Here is a 21,322-nt window from a genome sequence, read left to right as displayed (position 1 = left end):
TGTAGATTGTCCTTTGCCTGAACTAGGGCCAAGTAAATGGCTCTTATTTCTAACAGATTTATCGGCAGGCGACTTTCCCTTGCGGTCCATTTTCCCTGGAACCATAGGCTTCCGAGTACCGCCCCCCAGCCTTGCATCTGTCGTCAGGACTTGCCACTCTTTTATCCAAAAGGGTCTCCCCTTGTTAAAATGGTCTGTCTGTAGCCACCATGCTAGAGACCTTTTTACATTTACTGGAATCTTTATCATCTGCTTTTTTATCGTTTGATGATTTCCGTTCCATTTGGTTAAAATGAGATGCTACAACGGTCTGGAGTGGAATTGCGCATATTCCACCATGTCGAACGTTGATACCATCAGACCCAACAGTCGCATTGCTGCATGGACTGACATTGTCTGGGCTTGCAACGCTTCCTGAGCCATGACCTGCACCTTGACTATTTTTTTCTCTGGTAAAAGAACTCTCTGTAGGTCTGAATCCAATATGGCTCCCAAATGAACCATCCGCTGTGACGGATTCAGGGACGACTTCTCCCAATTTATGAGCCACCCGTGTCTCTGTAAACAAACTATCGTCTGTTGGAGATGGCTCAACAGTAAATCTTGCGACTGTGCTAAGATTAATAGGTCGTCTAGGTATGGGAATATTCTTATCCCTTGCTTGCGCAGACAAGCTGCCATAACCACCATGATCTTGGTAAACACCCTGGGTGCTGTAGCTAGCCCGAAGGGCAGAGCTTGGAACTGGAAGTGTTCCTTGAGGATGGCAAACCTGAGGTAACACTGATGTGATAGTGCAAAAGGTACATGCAGGTAAGCATCCCGTACATCCAGAGATACCATATAGTCCCCCGGTTCCATAGCCAACATTATGGAGCGTAACGTCTCCATGTGGAACTTCGGGATCCATATGTAGTTGTTCAACATCTTCAGATTTAGAATTGGTCGATATGACCCATTTGGTTTCTGGATTAGAAACAGATTGGAGTAATACTCCTGTCCCTTTTGTGATGAAGGTACTGGGACAATCACCCCTGACTGCAGTAATTTTTGGACTGCTTCTTGCAGGGCATTGGCCTTCGACTCTATACGAGACGGGCTGGTGCAAAAAAATCTTTGAGGAGGCTGCCTCCTGAATGGGAACCCATACCCCTGAGATACTACCTTCTGCACCCAGGCATCTGTTGTTGACTGTTGCCATATGTGTGCAAATTGTAGGAGTCAGCCCCCAACCCTGGAATCCTCCAGGCAGAGGCCCGTCTCTTCAGGCTGAGGGTTTCTGTTCAGGTTTGGAAGCTGGCTTTTTGCTAGCCCACTGCTTCCTACCCCTGGATTTAAACTGGGGTTGTTTAGGCTCCTCTTTAGCTTTCGCTTTGCTTTGCCAGCGAAATGAGCTAAATTTTAAACCCTTGGACTTAGGGTTATAGGTAGCCGGAAATCTGACCTTTTTTGATTCAGCCTCTGACTCTAGGATATCCGATAAGGGTTTTCCAAATAATATATTACCCACGAAAGGCAATGCTTCCAATTCTTTCTTGGACTCCGCATCTGCCTTCCAGGTCCGTAGCCAAACTGCTCTGCGAGCGACTACTGCCAGGGCTGAAGCTTTAGAAGCAACAGTGCCAACATCAATAGCTGCTTCTTCTAAATACTGGGCAGATTGTCTTAAACGGCAAAGACGATCCTCTTGCTCCCTAGTAGGAGAGGGGATGTCATTCTCTAGTTCCTCTATCCATTCGCCCATTGCCTTTGCTACCCAGGCCGAAGCCATAGCAGGTCTTACCACTGCACCTACAAGAGAAAAAATATTTTTCAATAGGCTCTCTACCCTTCTGTCTGTGACATCATTCAAAGAAGTAGATGACAGTGGTAAAGCAGATTTATGCATGAGTCGCAGAACATGTGCATCTACTTTTGGAGGAACTTCTCTCTTCGAACAATCTCCAGCAGGAAATGGATAATAAGAATCCCATCTCTTAGGAATCTTATACTTTTTACTGGGCGCTGCCCAAGACTCATCCATCATTTCCGTCAACTCATCTGACGCTGGAAATTCAGCCTTCACTGACTTTGTTCGTTTGAATACAGGTACTTTTGCTTTTAACGCTGTCTTGGCTGGTTCTTCCAGAGAAAGCACAGCCTTCAATGCATTAATGAGTTCAGCTACATCATCTGAACTAAAGCTCTGCGACCGATCATCATACGGAGTTGACTCTATTGTTTCCGCATCATCATCCGATGTATCATCTTGTGTAGTCTGCCATACAGACGTATCTGTCTTAGTCTTACCTGCCCCTTGGTTGCTTGTAGAAGCTACTGGAACCAAACCATAGGAAGGGAGCTGCATGTAATGGGTTCATAGTGTAACCTAACCCTTGAGGTGGTGCTACCGAAACTAACCTGTCCGCTATTGAAGACAGAGTCTTTGCGAACATATTCCATGGTGGCTCTACTGGAGGCTGAACTAACTCCTGTTTTTTACTTCGCTGAAAAGCGAAACAGTTTGCACACAAACCCTCATAAGTGACCAATTGATTCATATCAATTACCCCTGACTTACAAGATAAGCATGTTAGGGCTATGGGAGTGCTTGACAAATTCTCCTCATCACTTTTGCCGCTCACAGACATTTTATCTGATATTGACTACACAATTTTGTGGCTGAAAAACACCCTATAATCAGTATATAGAGGTGAAATCAATCTGACCACAGTGCACCTGATTTGAGGGTCAGAACAGGACTGACATTACACAGAAAAGTCAGCACGCATACTAGCAGTCAGTCACATGTTAAAGCATTAGACATTGTCATATGAGAATACAACCTCCATAATAACTTAAACATAAGTAGGAAAATTGTACTTCTGTTTAACTGGTTCTTTTTTCAACATAACATGCAGAAAACACAGTAATATACAGGTCTCATATGCAATAGGTACTAAAAATTAACAATGCATACTAAGGAGTAGAAAGGAATTTTTAGTACTGTATACCCTGCCTCCGGAGAGCGGGATACAGGGAGACTCACCACACTTCCATATCCAAGCAAAGACGCTCGTAAGACGCTGAGTGGATTCAGACGCTACTGGTGTACACTGACGCTCTTGGTAACGGATATCGGACACGGACGCTCACCAACGGACACGGACGCTGAGCGACTCCACGTGCATGCAGACGCTAAAGGCCTGCGACTCGGTCTGGGCGGGTTTATATCCAGTGTACACAACCGCAGCGTCTAAGCTGCGACCGAGTACCCTCGTGGTAGCGTCTGAGCCGGAAGTGAGGTCATTCAGTTCATGAAACGAGAGACACGCGGGAACTGGTCATGAACTCGGAGGAGGGACGGCCAGGAGAGCGTCTGAAACCCCCTGTTGACTTAAACTCCCAGGATCGCGGCCTCACCTAGTCCTGGCTCCTATGATCCCCAGAGCGTAGCGCTGTCACACCGGGATGTTCGGCGCATCAACACACTGTTTGTAGTCTCCACCAAATCAGTGTAGCTGTGTCCTGACCCCTCTAGTAAGAGGAAGTCCATAGACTCACCGTCTCCCCATGCTCCGGCCACAGCCTGGTAACGTCTGCTGGACCTGCTAGAACATCTGACACAGACGCCCGTCGAGACAGCACTGTACCGCGGAGGTAAGCGTTGTTGCGACCCGGTGGGGAGTTGTTGGAGCGACTCTTTCTAATATGCGTTTAAGACGCTGTTAAGAGAAGTTGCTCTAAAAATATAGTAAGTCTATAAAAATAAAGTAATGAAAACTTGAGGCTGCTTTCACAGCAGCCCTGTGACCATGCGGCTTCCTGCCGCACCAAGCAAAAAACTGATCTGACTGAGTCAGTGGGTGGGACTATATAGTGGAGGCCCCAATGCATCCTGGGAGGCCAGAAAGCTCTTGACCGTGTTGGTGCCATTTTCGCTGTCGCTCGACAATATCCCAATGTCATCCTGTGGATAATCCTGTGGACCCAGCCAGAGAAAATTTTACTTTCCAGCCGTAGCTGTGGAGACCAGGTCCGAGAGACCCTCCCCAAACAACTCCTCACCCTTGTAAGGTAAAACCTCCATGTGCCTTTTTGAGTCGGCATCTCCTGTCCATTGCCGAGTCCACAGGACCCTTCTGGCTGAAATCGACATTGCATTTATTCTAGAGCCCAGTAGGCTAATGTCTCTTTGAGCATCTCTCATATATAGGACAGCGTCTTTTATATGCCCCAGGGTCATTAATATAGTATCCTTGTCTAAGGTATCAAGTTCTTCAGATAAGGTATCCGTCCATGCTGCTACAGCACTACACATCCAGGCCGACGCAATCGCCGGCCTTAGTAAGGTACCTGAATGTGTATAAATGGACTTCAGGGTACCCTCCTGCTTTCTATCCGCAGCATCTTTTAGGGTAGCCGTATACTGTGACGGCAGGGCTACCCTCTTGGATAAGCGAGTTAAAGCTTTGTCTATCCTAGGGGAGGATTCCCAGCGTAACCTGTCCGTTGGCGGGAAAGGATACGCCATAAGCATCCGTTTGGAAATCTGCAGTTTTCTATCTGGAGATTCCCAAGCCTTTTCACATAACTCATTTAACTCATGTGAAGGGGGAAAGGTCACCTCTTGCCTTTTTTCCCCATACATATAAACCCTCTTGTCAGGGACTGGGGTTTCCTCTGTGATGTGCAACACATCCTTCATTGCTATAATCATGTAACGGATGGCTTTAGCCATTTTAGGCTGTAACTTTGCATCATCGCCATCGACACTGGAGTCAGAATCCGTGTCGATATCTGTGTCACCAATTTGGGATAGTGGGCACTACTGAGTCCCTGACGGCCTCTGCGACATAGGATCAGGCATGGGCTGAGACCCCGGCTGTCCTAAGGCTACAGCTTTATCCAACCTTTTATGCAAGGAAGTAACATTATCATTTAAAACCTTCCACATATCCATCCAATCGGGTGTCGGCGCCGTCGGCGGCGACCCCACATTCATTTGTTCCCGCTCTGCTTCCACATAGCCTTCCTCGTCAAACATGCCGACACAAGCGTACCGACACACCACACACACAGGGGATGCTCTTTTTGAAGACAGTTCCCCCACAAGGCCTTTTGGAGAGACAGAGAGAGAGTATGCCAGCACACACCCCAGCGCTATATGACCCAGGAATCACACAGTAACTTAGTGTTAACCCAGTAGCTGCTGTATATACTGTTTTTGCGCAAAATTTATGTCCCCCCCCCCCTCTCTTTTTACCCACTTCTATCTGCAGGGGAGAGCCTGGGGAGCTTCCTCTCAGCGGAGCTGTGGAGAGAAAATGGCGCTGGTGAGTGCTGAGGAAGAAGCCCCGCCCCCTCAGCGGCAGGCTTCTGTCCCGCGTTTCTGTGTAAAAATATGGCGGGGGCCCATGCATATATACAGTGCCCAACTGTATATATGCCCACTTTTGCCAAGAGGTCTCTAATTGCTGCCCAGGGCGCCCCCCCCCCCCCTGCACCCTACAGTGACCGGAGTATGTGGGTTTAGTGTGGGAGCAATGGCGCACAGCTGCAGTGCTGTGCGCTACCTCATATGAAGACTGGAGTCTTCTGCCGCCGATTTCGAAGTCTTCTTGCTTCTGTCACCGGCTTCTGTCTTCCGGCTCTGCGAGGGGGGCGGCGGCGCGGCTCCGGGATCGGACGACAAAGGGTGCGATCCTGTGTACGATACCTCTGGAGCTAATGGTGTCCAGTAGCCTAAGAAGCAGGACCTATCTTCAGTGAGTAGGGCTGCTTCTCTCCCCTCAGTCCCACGTAGCAGGGAGTCTGTTGCCAGCAGATCTCTCTGAAAATAAAAAAAAACCTAACAAAATACTTTCTTTTTAGCAAGCTCAGGAGAGCTCACTAAGTAGCACCCAGCTCGTCCGGGCACAGATTCAAACTGAGGTCTGGAGGAGGGACATAGAGGGAGGAGCCAGAGCACACCAGTATCCAAATTCAGCAGAGCCCGTCTATTCCCCATGGTCCTTACGGAGTCCCCAGCATCCACTAGGACGTTAGAGAAAATAAGAATTTACTTACCGATAATTCTATTTCTCGTAGTCCGTAGTGGATGCTGGGGACTCCGTCAGGACCATGGGGAATAGCGGCTCCGCAGGAGACAGGGCACAAAAGTAAAAGCTTTAGGATCAGGTGGTGTGCACTGGCTCCTCCCCCTATGACCCTCCTCCAAGCCTCAGTTAGGATACTGTGCCCGGACGAGCGTACACAATAAGGAAGGATTTTGAATCCCGGGTAAGACTCTTACCAGCCACACCAATCACACTGTACAACCTGTGATCTGAACCCAGTTAACAGCATGATAACAGCGGAGCCTCTGAAAAGATGGCTCACAACAATAATAACCCGATTTTTGTAACAATAACTATGTACAAGTATTGCAGACAATCCGCACTTGGGATGGGCGCCCAGCATCCACTACGGACTACGAGAAATAGAATTATCGGTAAGTAAATTCTTATTTTCTCTGACGTCCTAAGTGGATGCTGGGGACTCCGTCAGGACCATGGGGATTATACCAAAGCTCCCAAACGGGCGGGAGAGTGCGGATGACTCTGCAGCACCGAGTGAGAGAACTCCAGGTCCTCCTCAGCCAGGGTGTGCCCCTGACCAAGTAGCAGCTCGGGAAAGTTGTAAAGCCGAGACCCCTCGGGCAGCCGCCCAAGATGAGCCCACCTTCCTTGTGGAATGGGCATTTACATATTTTGGCTGTGGCAGGCCTGCCACAGAATGTGCAAGCTGAATTGTACTACACATCCAACTAGCAATCGTCTGCTTAGAAGCAAGAGCACCCAGTTTGTTGGGTGCATACAGGATAACAGCAAGTCAGTTTTCCTGACTCCAGCCGTCCTGGAAACCTATATTTTCAGGGCCCTGACAACATCTAGCAACTTGGAGTCCTCCAAGTCCCTAGTAGCCGCAGGTACCACAATAAGCTGGTTCAGGTGAAACGCTGACACCACCTTAGGGAGAAACTGGGGACGAGTCCGCAGCTCTGCCCTGTCCGAATGGACAATCAGATATGGGCTTTTGTGAGACAAAGCCGCCAATTCTGACACTCGCCTGGCCGAGGCCAGGGCCAACATCATGGTCACTTTCCATGTGAGATATTTCAAATCCACAGATTTGAGCGGTTTAAACCAATGTGATTTGAGGAATCCCAGAACTACGTTGAGATCCCACAGTGCCACTGGAGGCACAAAAGGGGGTTGTATATGCAGTACTCCCTTGACAAACTTCTGGACTTCAGGAACTGAAGCCAATTCTTTCTGGAAGAAAATCGACAGGGCCGAAATTTGAACCTTAATGGACCCCAATTTGAGGCCCATAGACACTCCTGTTTGCAGGAAATGCAAGAATCGACCGAGTTGAAATTTCTTCGTGGGGCCTTCCTGGCCTCACACCACGCAACATATTTTCGCCACATGTGGTGATAATGTTGTGCGGTCACCTCCTTCCTGGCTTTGACCAGGGTAGGAATGACCTCTTCCGGAATGCCTTTTTCCCTTAGGATCCGGCGTTCAACCGCCATGCCGTCAAACGCAGCCGCGGTAAGTCTTGGAACAGACATGGTACTTGCTGAAGCAAGTCCCTTCTTAGCGGCAGAGGCCATGAGTCCTCTGTGAGCATCTCTTGAAGTTCCGGGTACCAAGTCCTTCTTGGCCAATCCGGAGCCACGAGTATAGTTCTTACTCCTCTACGTCTTATAATTCTCAGTACCTTAGGTATGAGAAGCAGAGGAGGGAACACATACACCGACTGGTACACCCACGGTGTTACCAGAACGTCCACAGCTATTGCCTGAGGGTCTCTTGACCTGGCGCAATACCTGTCCAGTTTTTTGTTCAGGCGGGACGCCATCATGTCCACCTTTGGTCTTTCCCAACGGTTCACAATCATGTGGAAGACTTCCCGATGAAGTCCCCACTCTCCCGGGTGGAGGTCGTGCTGAGGAAGTCTGCTTCCCAGTTGTCCACTCCCGGAATGAACACTGCTGACAGTGCTATCACATGATTTTCCGCCCAGCGAAGAATCCTTGCAGTTTCTGCCATTGCCCTCCTGCTTCTTGTGCCGCCCTGTCTGTTTACGTGGGCGACTGCCGTGATGTTGTCCCACTGGATCAATACCGGCTGACCTTGAAGCAGAGGTCTTGCTAAGCTTAGAGCATTGTAAATTGCTCTTAGCTCCAGTATATTTATGTGGAGAGAAGTCTCCAGACTTGATCACACTCCCTGGAAATTTTTTCCTTGTGTGACTGCTCCCCAGCCTTTCAGGCTGGCATCCGTGGTCACCAGGACCCAGTCCTGAATGCCGAATCTGTGGCCCTTTAGTAGATGAGCACTCTGCAGCCCCCACAGAAGAGACACCCTTGTCCTTGGAGACAGGGTTATCCGCTGATGCATCTGAAGATGCGATCCGGACCATTTTTCCAGCAGATCCCACTGAAAAGTTCTTGCGTGAAATCTGCCGAATGGAATCGCTTCGTAAGAAGCCACCATTTTTCCCAGGACCCTTGTGCAATGATGCACTGACACTTTTCCTGGTTTTAGGAGGTTCCTGACTAGCTCGGATAACTCCCTGGCTTTCTCCTCCGGGAGAAACACCTTTTTCTGGACTGTGTCCAGAATCATCCCTAGGAACAGCAGACGTGTCGTCGGAGACAGCTGCGATTTTGGAATATTTAGAATCCACCCGTGCTGTCGTAGAACTACTTGAGATAGTGCTACTCCGACCTCCAACTGTTCTCTGGACCTTGCCCTTATCAGGAGATCGTCCAAGTAAGGGATAATTAAGACGCCTTTTCTTTGAAGAAGAATCATCATTTCGGCCATTACCTTGGTAAAGACCCGGGGTGCCGTGGACAATCCAAACGGCAGCGTCTGAAACTGATAGTGACAGTTTTGTACCACGAACCTGAGGTACCCTTGGTGAGAAGGGCAAATTGGGACATGGAGGTAAGCATCCTTGATGTCCAGGGACACCATATAGTCTCCTTCTTCCTGGTTCGCTATCACTGCTCTGAGTGACTCCATCTTGATTTGAACCTTTGTATGTAAGTGTTCAAATATTTCAGATTTAGAATAGGTCTCACCGAGCCGTCTGGCTTCAGTACCACAATATAGTGTGGAATAATACCCCTTTCCTTGTTGTAGGAGGGGTACTTTGATTATCACCTGCTGGGAATACAGCTTGTGAATTGTTTCCAATACTGCCTCCCTGTCGGAGGGAGACGTTGGTAAAGCAGACTTCAGGAACCTGCGAGGGGGAGACGTCTCGAATTTCCAATCTGTACCCCTGGGATACTACTTGTAGGATCCAGGGGTCCACTTGCGAGTGAGCCCACTGCGCGCTGAAACTCTTGAGACGACCCCCCACCGCACCTGAGTCCGCTTGTACTGCCCCAGCGTCATGCTGAGGACTTGGCAAAAGCGGTGGAGGGCTTCTGTTCCTGGGAATGGGCTGCCTGCTGCAGTCTTCTTCCCTTTCCTCTATGCTTGCCCTTATGGGGACGAAAGGACTGAGGCTGAAAAGACGGTGTCTTTTTCTGCTGAGATGTGACTTGGGGTAAAAAAGGTGGATTTTCCAGCTGTTGCCGTGGCCACCAGGTCCGATGGACCGACCCCAAATAACTCCTCCCCTTTATACGGCAATACTTCCATGTGCCGTTTGGAATCTGCATCACCTGACCACTGTCGTGTCCATAAACATCTTCTGGCAGATATGGACATCGCACTTACTCTTGATGCCAGAGTGCAAATATCCCTCTGTGCATCTCGCATATATAGAAATGCATCCTTTAAATGCTCTATAGTCAATAAAATACTGTCCCTGTCAAGGGTATCAATATTTTCAGTCAGGGAATCCGACCAAGCCACCCCAGCGCTGCACATCCAGGCTGAGGCGATCGCTGGTCGCAGTATAACACCAGTATGTGTGTATATACTTTTTAGGATATTTTCCAGCCTCCTATCAGCTGGCTCCTTGAGGGCGGCCGTATCTGGAGACGGTAACGCCACTTGTTTTGATAAGCGTGTGAGCGCCTTATCCACCCTAAGGGGTGTTTCCCAACGCGCCCTAACTTCTGGCGGGAAAGGGTATAACGCCAATAATTTTCTATCGGGGGAAACCCACGCATCATCACACACTTCATTTAATTTATCTGATTCAGGAAAAACTATAGGTAGTTTTTTCACACCCCACATAATACCCTCTTTTGTGGTACTTGTAGTATCAGAAATATGTAACACCTCCTTCATTGCCCTTAACATGTAACGTGTGGCCCAAATGGAAAATACGTTTGTTTCTTCACCGTCGACACTGGAGTCAGTGTCCGTGTCTGTGTCGACCGACTGAGGTAAATGGGCGTTTTAAAGCCCCTGACGGTGTTTGAGACGCCTGGACAGGTACTAATTGGTTTGCCGGCCGTCTCATGTCATCAACCGACCTTGCAGCGTGTTGACATTATCACGTAATTCCCTAAATAAGCCATCCATTCCGGTGTCGACTCCCTAGAGAGTGACATCACCATTACAGGCAATTGCTCCGCCTCCTCACCAACATCGTCCTCATACATGTCGACACACACGTACCGACACACAGCACACACACAGGGAATGCTCTGATAGAGGACAGGACCCCACTAGCCCTTTGGGGAGACAGAGGGAGAGTTTGCCAGCACACACCAAAACGCTATATTATACAGGGACAACCTTATATAAGTGTTTTCCCTTATAGCATCTTAATATATAATAATATCGCCAAATAAGTGCCCCCCCTCTCTGTTTTAACCCTGTTTCTGTAGTGCAGTGCAGGGGAGAGCCTGGGAGCCTTCCTAGCAGCGGAGCTGTGTAGGAAAATGGCGCTGTGTGCTGAGGAGAATAGGCTCCGCCCCCTTTTCGGCGGGCTTCTTCTCCCGTTTTTCTGACAACCTGGCAGGGGTTAAATACATCCATATAGCCCCAGGGGCTATATGTGATGTATTTTTAGCCAGCATAGGTACTTTCATTGCTGCCCAGGGCGCCCCCCCAAGCGCCCTGCACCCTCAGTGACCGTTGGTGTTTAGTGTGCTGAGAGCAATGGCGCACAGCTGCAGTGCTGTGCGCTACCTCATGAAGACTGAGAAGTCTTCAGCCGCCGATTTCTGGACCTCTTCTCTCTTCAGCATCTGCAAGGGGGTCGGCGGCGCGGCTCCGGTGACCCATCCAGGCTGTACCTGTGATCGTCCCTCTGGAGCTAGTGTCCAGTAGCCTAAGAAGCCAATCCATCCTGCACGCAGGTGAGTTCACTTCTTCTCCCCTAAGTCCCTCGTTGCAGTGAGCCTGTTGCCAGCAGGACTCACTGAAAATAAAAAACCTAACAAAACTTTTACTCTAAGCAGCTCTTTAGGAGAGCCACCTAGATTGCACCCTTCTCGGCCGGGCACAAAAACCTAACTGAGGCTTGGAGGAGGGTCATAGGGGGAGGAGCCAGTGCACACCACCTGATCCTAAAGCTTTTACTTTTGTGCCCTGTCTCCTGCGGAGCCGCTATTCCCCATGGTCCTGACGGAGTCCCCAGCATCCACTTAGGACGTCAGAGAAATACACCAAAGATTAAAGAGGACATTTCTGTCTCTGAGGAAGTGGGGGTAGTTAGTGCGGATACTCATGACCATTTTGTGGTATTAAAAAAAAAAAAAGCATCTCAGTTTGGAATGGTATTGTGCAAGTGCTAATCCAATGAATCAGAGTGGGGACTCCATATGCTAAATCTTGTTTGCTTATTTGACAATGCACGGGGGAAGTACTAAAGTGCGGGTTTACAGAAGTGGAGATGTTGCCCATAGCAACTAATCAGATTCTAGTTATCTTCTAGAAGGTGCTAGATAAATCATTAGTAGAATCTGCTTGGTTGCTATGGGCAACATCTCCACTTCAATAAACCCGCACTTTAGTAAATATACCCCATGATAATTGGGTTGTTTGGCATAAGAGTAGAAGATTTAGGAGTTCATAATAGTAAGAGAGAGCAATTCAGCAGTTATATAATTGGCAGATTTGGGGGCAGAAGTACAGCTGTTACCCATAAGGTTTTCTCTCAAACTAAACACTTAGGGTGGAATTCAATTGTTTGAAAAGTCGGTTGGGTGTCTGCTTTTCCCTGTCTATTAGATAGGAAAAAAACAGACTCCCAACTGACTTTTCAAACAATTGAATATCACCACTTACAGTCAAAATCCCACAAACCAAGTGCATAGCAGTGCACTTTCTGCTACTGAACCATAATACCCCTTTTACACCTAATTCCCAGGTCCAGCCCGGGTCATTGAACATTGGTTTCAAGCCAAGTCACAATGGCTTGAAACCCATTCACACCAGGGTTTCTCCTCTGCTGGCGCTTGAAGAGGATATAATCTCCAAATGCTAGTGAGTTGACTCGCCATACTGTGGTAACGGGACCCGGGTTAGATGACCCAGGTTACCTGTTCACACTTTCCCATAACCCAGGTTAACCAGTCAATAACCCAGTCGAAGCAGCGGTGACAAATAATATATTCAACTGTGAGATACCCTAATATATGAAGTCATCCAATCATTTTAAAACATGTTGATATGGGGCCGTTTAGTAGCAGGCTTAACAATAAAAATGCACTTAACAGGGTCCGCAATGAGCTCTTATTCAAATTCCTTACCAGGCCTACTATAAGAAGGAAATACCGGGCCTCAGGCTCACTGTACTCATCCTTGCTTGGAGATCCACACTTCTTTAGATGGTAACGGGGATATACTTCCCTCCAGACCACCAGCTGACCAATACGCGCTGATGCCAATGTCAATAGACAATAGTGTCGGCAATACAAGGCAATATCAATCAAATCTTCTTTCGGTAAGTGATTAGCCAACAGATAACCCTAAAATATTTTCAAGTTATAATGGAAACAGAAAACAGAAAAAATTACCAAAGTTACGGCCAACATTCAGCACTACACTGTCTCCAACATCATTTCCCATCTGGATCAACCATAATAGGTCTTGTGATCATCACATGAATGAAAATTCACATAAACATTTCTTGCCACTGTATCAAGCAGTTATTGTTTTGTTTCTTTTTCTATTTAGGGGGGTATCCACTTAGTCACAGTAATTAGCTGCGGATAATGGATTCGCTCCAACTATCCTATTGTCCCCGAAAAGTTGGCATGAGCCACACCTTATCAGGGTAATTTTGTTTCACCTGCCTCAGGTAGGCGAAACAAAATCCCTGATAAGCGTGGATTTTCGGGAAGGAAAACCTATTGTGCTAGAATTTTTTCCCCCCAGGTGTCCTAATACAATTGCACCAAAAAAAAATAAAAAAATTGGCAAACAAGTCAAAACGCAAAAAATGGCAGGTAATTGGATACCCCCCTTAAAGAGGGATTATCAACACTTCTTTCTTTGAAACCCTCACACCCCAGAAATATTCTACAGCCAATATAATTTATTGGTAATTTATTCATACTATAAATAGGAGAGTACAACTCAGCAAGCAGCAACCGTTAATGTGTGAAAATAGGCAGTAAGGATGTATAAATTATAAATGTGCACTTTATTTTCCCACACATGAAATCCTGCAGTATATAGGGGGTAATTCTGAGTTGATCGCAGCAGGATATTTGTTAGCAGTTGGGCAAAACCATGTTCACTGCAGGGGAGGCAGATATAACATGTGCAGAGAGAGAGAGATTTGGGTGTGGTGAGTTCAATCTGCAATCTAAATTGCAGTGTAAAAATAAAGCAGCCAGTATTTACCCTGCACAGAAACAAAATAACCCACCCAAATCTAACTCTCTCTGAAAATTTTATATCTGCCCCCCCTGCAGTGCACATGGTTTTGCCCAACTGCTAAAAAATTTCCTGCTGCGATCAACTTGGAATTACCCCCATAGTGAAGTTTTCAACACAGTGAGAAGCTCACTACATCACTTGTATCCAACCATTACAAATTAATTACCATGATATTTTCTATTTACAAAGGGTAAATTCTGAAAACTTACCTTATAAAATACACAAGTCCCCAGAATCATGTACAGCCGTCTCATTTCATAGTAGTCTTCAGACTAAAAGTATGATAGTAAATATTATAGGACTAACTTAATCGCTGTATAACTTGTTTTCCCCCAAATCAAACTCACTTACCAGTTCAGCAAAATCCAGTGCCTCCAAATCACTCAGTATGGTGTCAATCTCTACCTGAAATGTAAAAAAGGACAATATTCATTGTACTACTGCGTTATTTAACAATGGTTATCTAAGTGTTATTCTGCATTAACTAGATAACATGCTGAATGTAATAGGAAAGCCATTTACAACAAAAACAAGTACTGTAGTCTAACAAGTAGGCTGTACAAATTTTGTGGTGTAGAACAGTGTGGCGTGCGGTGAGGTCAATGGCTGGTGAGGCACTGCAGCCATAATGTCTGCAGAGTCCTTCCGACGACCCCTACCACCGCGGAGACGATGCCTGCTACTGCCCGAGCCAATGCCCTCTACCGCCGCCATCCCTGATGCCCGCTACCCCCACCACTAATGGCCGCCGTTGGCTTACAAAATTGTCCACCATCAACTGCCCAGGCCCCCTGGCACTAATTCACATCTCAGTCCAATGCCGCTGCCAATGCCCATAGCCTGCATGCTCATAAAACTTGTGATGAGCCGGCGGCTAATATACTGTAAATTTTTATAAAATAAATATTAGTGTTTGGGACTGGGGAGGGAGTGGGAGGAGGACATGAATGCAATTTTGTTGTCCATGGCTTCCATTAAGCTTAATAGCGCCGTGAGTGCGGCGCTATTAAGTTAATGGAAGTACTGGACAACAAAATAGCCAGCAGTGGGTGACAGAGAGATGGTGATGCCAGGGAGATGGTGACAGCAGTGGGTGACAGGGAGATGGTGATGTCAGGGAGAGAGTGACAGCAGTGGGTGACAGGGAGATGGTGATGCCAGGGAGAGGGTGACAGCAGTGGGTGACTGGGAGATGGTGACGCCAGGGAGTGGGTGACTGCAGTGGGTGAAAGGGAGAGGGTGACAGCAGTGGGTTACAGGTAGAGGGTGACACCGAGAAGGTGACAAGAAGAGTGTGACGCCAGCAAGAGGGTGACAGGGAGTGACGTCACGGAGAGGGTGACAGCAGTGGGTGACAGGGAGTGACGCCACGGAGAGGGTAACAGCAGTGAGTGATGCCACGGAGAGGGTGACAGCAGTGGGTGACACGGAGTTATGCCACGGAGAGGGTGACAGCAGTGGGTGACAGGGAGTGACGCCACGGAGAGGGTGAAAGGGAGTGATGCCAGGGAGAAGGTGACAGTAGTGGGTGACAGGGAGTGACGCCAGGGAGAATGTGACAGTAGTGGGGGACCGGGAGTGACGCCAGCGAGAAAGTGACAGCAGTGGGTTACAGGGAGCGAAGCCAAGGAGAGGGTGACAGTAGAGGGTGACAGCCCCCCCCCGCCCCCATAATAACATATGGACGGTGCGCGCCTTTGACCCATGCCAAAAATAAAAGGGTGTGGCCTCATGGGGACAGGGCATGGCCACACAGTACCAATTCAAATAACAACACACAGTAGTGCAATATTATTCATATTACACCGCATGGTAGTATCCCTTATTCACATTACGACACACAGTGGTGTCCGTTGTTCGCATCACATCACACAATAGTGCCATTAATCAGGAGACAGTAGTGAAACAAGAGGAGACTGGAAGAATAGGGGGAAATGGGAGGAAGATGGCGAGATGGTAGGAAGAAAGGGGTAAAAAGTAGGAAGACAAGGCTTGACTGGAAGAACTTGTGGAAATGGTAGGAAGGATGAGTTGTGCATTTGGTCTGTGAGAAGGGCTGAGCTATGTGAGGGGCTGAGGTTGAGCTGTGTGCATGGGGGGGGGGGGGGGGGGGGTGAGAGAAGGGGGGAGCTCTGTCAGGGGGAGAGCTGTGTAAGAGGAAGTGAGGTGTATTAGGGGTGATCTGAGTAAGTGTGAAGAGGCTGAGCAGTTAATTTACTGGGGCTAATTATCCTGCCGGGTCTATCTAATTAGCCCCGATAAGGCGGCGCGTGCTGCAGCTTCTCAGAGATTTTGTTTCGCTTGCCTCTGGCAGGCGAAGCAGAATTCCTGTAAACAGCTGAGTTTTCATCCTGGATCGTGGGCGGACCATGCAGTCCCGGGACAAACTGCTGCATTGGGCAACATCCAATAAATGGTGCCCTTAGGGTGAATATTTTGCGTTACCTGGGAGAGCTGCTTTAAAATAAGATTTTACTCACCGGTAAATCTATTTCTCGTAGTCCGTAGTGGATGCTGGGGACTCCGTAAGGCTCATGGGGATTAGCGGCTCCGCAGGAGACTGGGCACAACTAAAGAAAGCTTTAGGACTACCTGGTGTGCACTGGCTCCTCCCACTAAGACCCTCCTCCAGACCTCAGTTAGGATACTGTGCCCGGAAGAGCTGACACAATAAGGAAGGATTTTGAATCCCGGGTAAGACTCATACCAGCCACACCAATCACACCGTATAACTCGTGATACTATACCCAGTTAACAGTATGATAACAACTGAGCCTCTCAACAGATGGCTCAACAATAACCCTTTAGTTAGGCAATAACTATATACAAGTATTGCAGACAATCCGCACTTGGGATGGGCGCCCAGCATCCACTACGGACTACGAGAAATAGATTTACCGGTGAGTAAAATCTTATTTTCTCTAACGTCCTAAGTGGATGCTGGGGACTCCGTAAGGACCATGGGGATTATACCAAAGCTCCCAAACGGGCGGGAGAGTGCGGATGACTCTGCAGCACCGAATTAGCAAACTCTAGGTCCTCCTCAGCCAGGGTATCAAACTTGTAGACTCTTGCAAGAGTGTTTGACCCCGACCAAGTAACAGCTCGGCAAATTTGTAAAGCCGAGACCCCTCGGGCAGCCGCCCAAGAAGAGCCCACTTTCCTCGTGGAATGGGCTTTTACAGATTTAGGGTGCGGCAGTCCAGCCGCAGAATGTGCAAGTTGAATCGTGCTACAGATCCAGCGAGCAATAGTCTGCTTAGAAGCAGGAGCACCCAGCTTGTTGGGTGCATACAGGATAAATAGCGAGTCAGTCTTTCTGACTCCAGCCGTCCTGGAAACATATATTTTTCAGGGCCCTGACTACGTCCAGAAACTTGGAATCCTCCAAGTCCCAAGTAGCCGCAGGCACCACAATAGGTTGGTTTACATGAAAAACTGATACCACCTTAGGAAGGAATTGGGAACGAGTCCTCAATTCCGCCTTATCCATATAAAATACAGATAAGGGCTTTTACAGGACAAAGCCGCCAATTCTGATACACGCCTGGCCGACGCCAAGGCCCACAGCATGACCACTTTCCACGTGAGGTATTGTAGCTCCACGGATTTAAGTGGCTCAACTCAAGGCGACTTCAGGAAATCCAACACTACGTTGAGATCCCACGGTGCCACTGGAGGCACAAACGGGGGCTGACTATGCAGCACTCCCTTAACAAAAGTCTAAACTTCAGGCAGTGAAGCCAGTTATATTTTGGAAGAAAATCGATAGAGCCGAAATCTGGACCTTAATGGAACCCAATTTTAGGCCCATAGTCACCTCTGACTTGTAGGAAGTGCAGAAATCGACCTAGCTGAAATTCCTCCTTTTGGGGCCTTACTGGCCTCACAGCACGCAACATATTTCCGCCATATGCGGTGATAATGGTTTGCGTTCACTTCTTTCCTAGCTTTAAATAGCGTAGGGATAACTTCCTCCGGAATGCCCTTTTCCTTCAGGATCCGGCGTTCAACCGCCATGCCGTCAAACGCAGCCGCGGTACGTCTTGGAACAGACCGGCCCCCTGCTGCAGCAGGTCCTGTCTGAGCGGCAGAGGCCATGGGTCCTCTGAGATCATTTCTTGGAGTTCTGGGTACCAAGCTCTTCTTGGCCAACCCGGAACAATGAGTATAGTTCTTACTCCTCTCCTTCTTATTATTCTCATTACCCTGGGTATGAGAGGCAGAGAAGGGAACACATACACCGACTGGTACACCCACGGTGTTACCAGAGCGTCCACAGCTATCGCCTGAGGGTCCCTTGACCTGGCGCAATATCTTTGTAGCTTTTTGTTGAGGCAGGACGCCATCATGTCCACCTGTGGCCTTTCCCAACGGTGTACAATCATTTGGAAGACTTCTTGATGAAGTCCCCACTCTCCCGGGTGGAGGTCGTGTCTGCTGAGAAAGTCTGCTTCTCAATTGTCCACTCCGGGAATGAACACTGCTGACAGTGCTAACACATAATTTTCCGCCCATCGGAGAATCCTTGTGGCTTCTGCCATCGCCATCCTGCTTCTTGTGCCGCCCTGTCGGTTTCCCTGAGCGACCGCCGTGATGTTGTCTGACTGGATCAGCACCGGCCGGTGTTGAAGCAGGGGTCTAGCCTGACTTAGGGCATTGTAAATGGCCCATAGTTCCAGAACATTTATGTGTAGGGAAGTCTCCTGACTTTTCCATAGGCCTAGGAAGTTTCTTCCCTGTGTGACTGCCTCCCAGCCTTGAAGGCTGGCATCCGTGGTCACCAGGACCCAGTCCTGTATGCCGAATCTGCGGCCCCCTAGAAGATGAGTACTCTGCAGTCACCACCACAGCGACACCCTGGCCCTTGGAGACAGGGTTATCCGCCGATGCATCTAAAGATGCGACCCGGACACTTGTCCAACAGATCCCACTGGAAGATCCTTGCATGGGACCTGGCGAATGGAATTTCTTCGTAAGAAGCTACCATCTTTCCCAAGGCTCGCGTGCATTGATGCACCGATACCTGTATTTGTATTAGGAGGTCTCCGTCTAGAGACGCCAACTCCTTGGACTTCTCCTTCGGGAGAAACCCTTTTTATCCTGTTCTGTGTCCAGAACCATACCCAGGCAGTAGACGCGTCGTAGGAACCAGCTGCGACTTTGGAATATTCAGAATCCAGCCGTGCTGTTGTAGCACTTCCCGAGATAGTGCTACTCTGACGAACAACTGCTCCCTGGACCTCGCCTTTATAAGGTGATCGTCCAAGTACGGGATAAGTACTTCGGCCATTACCTTGGTAAATACTCTCGGTGCCGGGGACAGACCAACGGCAACGTCTGGAATTGGTAATGACAATCCTGTACCACAATTTTGAGGTACACCTGGTGAAGAGGGTAAATAGGGACATGCAGGTAAGCATCCTTGATGTCCAGTGATACCCTGAAATTCTCCAGGCTTGCAATAATCGCCCTGAGCGATTCCATTTTGAACTTGAACCTTCGTATATAAGTGTTCAAGGATTTCAATTTTAGAATGGGTCTCACCGAACTGCCTGGTTTCGATACCACAACATTTTGGAATAGTAACCCCGGCCTTGTTGAAGGAGGGGTACCTTGATTTCACCTGCTGGAAGTACAGCTTGTGAATTGCCGCCAGTACTACCTTTCTCCGAGGGCAGCAGGCAAGGCTGATGTGAGGTAACGGCGAGGGGGAGTCGCCTCGAACTCCAGCCTGTATCCCTGTGATACTACTTGCAGAACCTAGGGATCCACCTGTGGGCAAGCCCACTGGTCCCTGAAGTTCCCGAGACGCGCCCCCACCGCACCTGTCTCCACCTGTGGAGCCCCAGCGTCATGCGTTGGACTCAGAGGAAGCGAGGGAAGATTTTTGATCCTGGGAACTGGCTGCCTGGAGCAGCTTTTTCCTTCTTCCCATGTCTCTGTGCAGAAAGGAAGCGCCTTTGACCCGCTTGCTTTTCTGAAGCCGAAAGGACTGTACCTGAAAATACGGTGCTTTCTTAGGCTTAAAAAAAAGGGGCGGGGCCATCTCCCTCAGCACACTGGCGCCATTTTTTCTTCACAGTGCAGCTGGAAGACAGCTCCCCAGGCTCTCCCCTGTAGTTTTCAGGCTCAAAGGGTTAAAAAGAGAGGGGGGGCACTAAATTTAGGCGCAATATATGTATACAAGCAGCTATTGGGGGGAAAATCACTCAGTTATAGTGTTAATCCCTGCATTATATAGCGCTCTGGTGTGTGCTGGCATACTCTCTCTCTGTCCCCCCCAAAGGACTTTGTGGGGTCCTGTCCTCAGTCAGAGCATTCCCTGTGTGTGTGCGGTGTGTCGGTACGGCTGTGTCGACATGTTGGATGAGGAAGGTTACGTGGAGGCGGAGCAGAGGCCGATAAATGGGATGTCGCCCCCTGTGGGGCCGACACCAGAGTGGATGGATAGGTGGAAGGTATTAACCGACAATGTCAACTCCTTACATAAAAGGCTGGATGACGTAGCAGCTGTGGGACAGCCGGCTTCTCAGCCCGCGCCTGCCCAGGCGTATCAAAGGCCCCCTTAAAACAAAAACCCACTCACATTTGCATAAGGGGCGTGGCCACACAGTCCACTATTAGGCCACGCCCCCTGACCTCACAGAGCGCAGAACAATGGGGTAGTTGCTAGCAATAGGGGGAGGGCCCCCCTGTATTCAGTGCCTTGAACCCCCCCCCCCCCCCCAGGTATAATCCAGCCCTGCTGGTGTGCACACTCACACTGAATGATTTGAACTGACGCCGGGGAAAGGAGTTGTGGTCTGCCTGGGTGGTCCTGGGCAGACGTGCCCTGTGCTGGTCTTCCTGCCGCCTCCGGGGACAACGCTGCAGCTGCTGCCTGTCAGACTCCCTCCACCGGTTATCACGCCATCCGCCGGATCCCGCCGCTGCTTCCCCGCTTATGAGTGATTGGACAGCTGATCCAGCGCTGGATCCCCTGTCCAAACACAACTGCCTCGCTGACAGGGGCGTGCCTTGATGTGGGCGTCCCTGTCAACGAGGCACTTGTATGAGTGCCGCTTTGCCCTCTTTTTTGAATGGCCTTTTACAGCCCACTAGCTGGCTCCGCCCCCCGCTTTATCCCCCGCTCCCATTGTCAACGGGAGGCACTGCTATCAGTGCCTCCCAAAATAATTTAATGCATTAAAATTATTAGATTAATATGAAGATAATTATGACACAGAATATGTGTCATAAGTATCTTATTCATATTATTTCAATCATTAATGACAGGGGAGGCACTGCCTCCCCTGACTGCACGTCCCTGGTAGAACACTTGAATATATGACACAGTCATCCTACATAAGGACTGCCTCCTTTCCACTCCTCATATCAGCACAATGCCTCTTTATACGAGTGGACAGGTCACAGAAGATCAGCACATCATCTTCTGCTGCTGTCAATGATATGCCTGACACATGGCTTTCCTTTGCCTACATACTTTA

The 21,322-nt window shown here is 48.8% G+C and overlaps 1 protein-coding gene across 2 annotated transcripts in view; it reads right to left on the bottom strand.

The window, feature by feature from the left end:
- Positions 1–21,322, bottom strand: part of INTU (inturned planar cell polarity protein) — a 274,157-nt gene that overhangs the window by 43,238 nt on the left and 209,597 nt on the right. For both annotated transcript variants that reach the window (XM_063920310.1, XM_063920309.1), the window contains exons 9-11: positions 14,184–14,237; positions 14,042–14,104; positions 12,698–12,916 (exon numbers count right to left, since the gene is read on the bottom strand). In XM_063920310.1, the coding sequence (XP_063776380.1) occupies positions 12,698–12,916; positions 14,042–14,104; positions 14,184–14,237 (336 nt within the window). The remainder of the gene's footprint in view (positions 1–12,697; positions 12,917–14,041; positions 14,105–14,183; positions 14,238–21,322) is intronic.

Source organism: Pseudophryne corroboree, chromosome 1 (assembly GCF_028390025.1).
Source record: "Pseudophryne corroboree isolate aPseCor3 chromosome 1, aPseCor3.hap2, whole genome shotgun sequence".
In the NCBI taxonomy this organism is placed as follows: Eukaryota; Metazoa; Chordata; class Amphibia; order Anura; family Myobatrachidae; genus Pseudophryne; species Pseudophryne corroboree.
The sequence above is the reverse complement of the archived record's forward strand: the minus strand, read 5'-3'. Positions and strand labels throughout refer to the sequence as shown.